This window comes from Chondrus crispus, genomic scaffold (genome assembly GCF_000350225.1).
Source record: "Chondrus crispus Stackhouse genomic scaffold, scaffold_771, whole genome shotgun sequence".
NCBI lineage: Eukaryota > Rhodophyta > Florideophyceae > Gigartinales > Gigartinaceae > Chondrus > Chondrus crispus.
This window is the reverse complement of record NW_005178794.1, coordinates 1-4282: the sequence shown is the minus strand read 5'-3', so window position 1 is coordinate 4282 and position 4282 is coordinate 1. Positions and strand designations below refer to the sequence as shown.

Genomic DNA, 4282 nt, shown 5'->3' with positions numbered 1-4282 from the left:
CCTCGCATTAACCCCGCCCCCGTTTTGGCTCTCGACGGCGCCGTCTCCTTTTGCCGCGCCCGTTGTCCACCAACCCCTTCTGCCTCCTCGACCCCCTCCCTACTGCCGTCGTCTCATGCCAATTGTCCGGCACTCACACCATCGTCGCAACGGCCCTCTGTTCTCCCTCTTCTGCATGCTCTCTCCCTAATACGCCCTCCGTCGCCGCAGCACAGTCCCCTTCCCACCTCTCAGTTACGCTTTCATCGCTTTCGTTGAATACCCCCGCTCTCTACCTAATACGCCCTCCGTCGCCGCAGCACAGTCCCCTTCCCACCTCCCCTTCCGACCTCCCCTTCCGACCTCCCCTTCCGACCTCCCCTTCCGACCTCTCTGTGACGCTGTCATCGCTTTCATTGAACACCCCCCAATGTCCCCAATGTCCACGCGCCCCTTCCCCTTCCAACCGCAAGTGGCGAGCAAACATCCTCGAGTGCTTCAATACAGTCCCCATTCCCTCCCATCTCCTCAGTCGACGAGTATGCAATGATTTCCAGCGCCCAGCATCCCCAGTTTTGTCCCTCAATTCACTCCGTCGGAAGAACATGCTTTAAATTGATTCCAATACCCTACAACCTAACCCCCCAATTTCTCCAGTTAACGTTCCGCACCGCCCACATCCTGCCCAATTTCTCCAGTTAACGTTCCGCACCGCCCACATCCTGCCCAACCCGCCCAACCCGTGCTGGAAACCGGGATCGGGAGCGCAACACACCCGGAATGTAGAATCGATAAACATACCTCCAGACTCCCGGCCGAAACACGTTTCACACTTAAAAAATGCAGACACTCTCCCGGCAGCGGCGGAGAGCGCGGAAAGCGCGGAGGGCGCGGAAAGCGCGGAGGGCGCGGAGAGCGTGGAAAGATTGGAGATGGCAGGGACAGTAGGGACGGTGGGAGATTACAGAGAATGGGAATTCATGGGAGAGGGCGAAAATGTCGGCAAAAATATGTCGTAAGTGCACGTACCCAGGGCGCGTGTTCTCAACGTGGACACGTTTCACATCCGGATCTCGAACACCTGACGCGGTGGAGATTGCATCACAGCCATGTAGTGTACTGTGCGCGTGTGGAGGTGAAGGTACCTACTTTTAAAAAAGTAATGTTTAACCAAAGTGCACAATGGTGCGGTGAGCGATGATCGCTCACACGCAGAAGCGAGTTTTTTACTTGTTCAATTCACTGTAACATGCAAGCCGCGGACAACCTTCAAATTATAGAAGCAATGTTGATTGCGAGGACAAATGCATACCTTTAAATACCGTTGGTATCCACACTGTGTCGCCGCAGAGTCCGCTGTTTGGGAGAGGGGAGTTCGTGGCAGAGTGGACAACCGGTTGCTGGTGGTGCAGTTGACACTCTGCGCCTGCGAGGCCCTGGGTTCGATTCCCGCCCGGTGCCCAACTTGGTTGCGTGCCCAACTTGGTTGAGCCACTTGGGCACCCAACCAAGTTGGCCCGGGCAAAATTCGTACCATACCTAGTTACTTAGTTACTTTCTTTTTTTACTTTCTTCCTACCTTCTTCCTACCTTCTTCCTACTTTCTTCCTACTTTCTTCCTACTTTCTTCCTATTTTCTTCCTACTTCTTTCTGTTCTCTTTCTGTTCTCTTTCTGTTCTCTTTCTGTTCTCTTTCTGTTCTCTTTCTGCTTTCTTTCTATTGCCTTTTTATTGTATTTTTATTGTATTTGTATTGTTCCTCCTCTCCTCACCAACCTCGTCTTGTCTAATCTACTTGTTCGTCTCCGTTTCGATTGAGTTCAAACGCGCACGGGTCTTAGCGACAAACACTTTTCTCTCTCCTCTCGCTAAACATATTCCTTTTACACATTACGCAATCCAAATACTCTACAACTAAGCCTTTCGCCCTTCCGACGTCTCTTCCCGCTGCCGTCCCCCCCCTCCCCAAATCCATCATCCCGCACACTGCCTCTTGCTCACGAGACCTCCCTCACTCGCTACGCTCCCTACTGCCTGCCATCTCGGCTTCCCGGCCCGCACAGCAGCCCGAGGCGTTAGCGATGACGTCCCCACGTACCCACGTCCCCACGTTAACACGTTCCCCACGTTCCCCACGTCCCCACGTTCCCACGTTTTTACCCTCCCCCGTAGTACACAGCCTAAAATGTGGCGTTCCGAAGTCCGCGACAGGAAGCAGCGGGACCAGCGAAATGCGTGGAATCAGGGGAGGCGGAATGCAAATTGATCGTATGCATTTAATTGGTTGGATCTGTCCCGTATGGGGCACAGTGACGTCATTTGTCGAGGGGTTTCGGACCCTGGAAACCGGGATCGGGAGCGGAAGACACCCGGAATCTGGAATCGATGAACATGCCTCCAGACGTCCGGCTGAAAACACGTTTCACACTTACTGACAAATGCAGACACGCACCGAGGGTCCTTCCAGGCAGAAATAATGCTTGAATCACGATCTCACCTGCGCTCATGCGCTCATGCGCACGTCAGATCATCCACTCACTGTCTGTCTCTCCTACGATAAATGTCGACTCTCACTTCCACCCTCAGACAAATGCACCTCTGTACATCCACAGGACAAACACATGTGATGCACCGGACTGTGCGCCTCCCTTTCCCTTCCCGACATGCACCTTAACCCACCGCACCGACCGCACCGATCGCACAGAACGCACAGAACGCACAGACGCCTCCGACACAACCGCTTCAACCTCGGCTTCGATTCTGTTTGGGCCGTGGTTCACGAATACGAGTCCTCTCTTTTGAAAGGTAAGTCTCGCACTGGCGTCCCGGCGACCGCACCAAAGAACATATGTGAAATGGGCGGCCTCCTTGCCTGCGAGACTTACCGCAACAGCGCTTGAGAGAGATGCTGTTGCTAACGCGAGTCACCGCTTGTTTTTTCGGCGCTTTTCGTTCTTTCTGTTTGTATTTCTTTCCTATTTACACGACGCACTGGCACTGTTTCTTCTTTTTTTGCCGTGCAGGCGACGGAGTGGCACCCAGACGTTTTGCTCACGTTCCAGGACGTCCATCTTGGCCTTCTGGGTCAAGCACGCCAGAGGTACGGTTTACACGCAGACATATAGGCAGAAGAAAGAGCGATCTGAAAATGCGGTTTGGTTTTGGTTTTCTTCTTTGTCTTCTTCTTTATGCGCGCAGGTGAATGTTATCTTAAAGAACTGGGTTTAGATTTCACATGTACGGTACAGTGTAGTAAGATTCTTTATTGGTAAAAATAGATGTGTTAAACGTTTCAAACGTTTCGTTTGCACGAAAAGGTTTGCCAGCAAAGGAAGAAGGGTAGAGTCTGCAAGCGCGGAAAATTGCGAAACACAGAGGCGGAAGCAAAAGGTTACCGAGAATGACACACGATAACAACTGGCTGTTGTGTTGATTGCGTGAAGAGTGGCGGCTGTCGGCGCGGCATACTTAACCTTTGGGGTGGTACGGACGGGCGAATGGTATCTGCGGTTTTGATACTTGTTTCTTGCCAGTCACACGCCTCCCGCACCTCGCATTAACCCCGCCCCCGTTTTGGCTCTCGACGGCGCCGTCTCCTTTTGCCGCGCCCGTTGTCCACCAACCCCTTCTGCCTCCTCGACCCCCTCCCTACTGCCGTCGTCTCATGCCAATTGTCCGGCACTCACACCATCGTCGCAACGGCCCTCTGTTCTCCCTCTTCTGCATGCTCTCTCCCTAATACGCCCTCCGTCGCCGCAGCACAGTCCCCTTCCCACCTCTCAGTTACGCTTTCATCGCTTTCGTTGAATACCCCCGCTCTCTACCTAATACGCCCTCCGTCGCCGCAGCACAGTCCCCTTCCCACCTCCCCTTCCGACCTCCCCTTCCGACCTCCCCTTCCGACCTCCCCTTCCGACCTCTCTGTGACGCTGTCATCGCTTTCATTGAACACCCCCCAATGTCCCCAATGTCCACGCGCCCCTTCCCCTTCCAACCGCAAGTGGCGAGCAAACATCCTCGAGTGCTTCAATACAGTCCCCATTCCCTCCCATCTCCTCAGTCGACGAGTATGCAATGATTTCCAGCGCCCAGCATCCCCAGTTTTGTCCCTCAATTCACTCCGTCGGAAGAACATGCTTCGCATATGACCTTTCTCACAAGCCCCACATCATGGTCACCGCTCACAATTAAATTGATTCCAATACCCTACAACCTAACCCCCCAATTTCTCCAGTTAACGTTCCGCACCGCCCACATCCTGCCCAACCCGCCCAACCCGCCCAACCCGCCCAACCCGTGCTGG

At 53.9% G+C, this 4282-nt stretch overlaps 1 protein-coding gene across 1 annotated transcript; it reads left to right on the top strand.

Annotated features, from left to right (window-relative positions):
• Positions 1 to 1283: 1283 nt before the first annotated feature.
• CHC_T00000996001 (hypothetical protein) lies at positions 1284 to 1469 on the top strand. The gene has a single exon (XM_005711620.1). It carries the CDS (start codon positions 1284 to 1286, stop codon positions 1467 to 1469), a length of 186 nt encoding a protein of 61 aa, XP_005711677.1.
• Positions 1470 to 4282: the final 2813 nt, after the last annotated feature.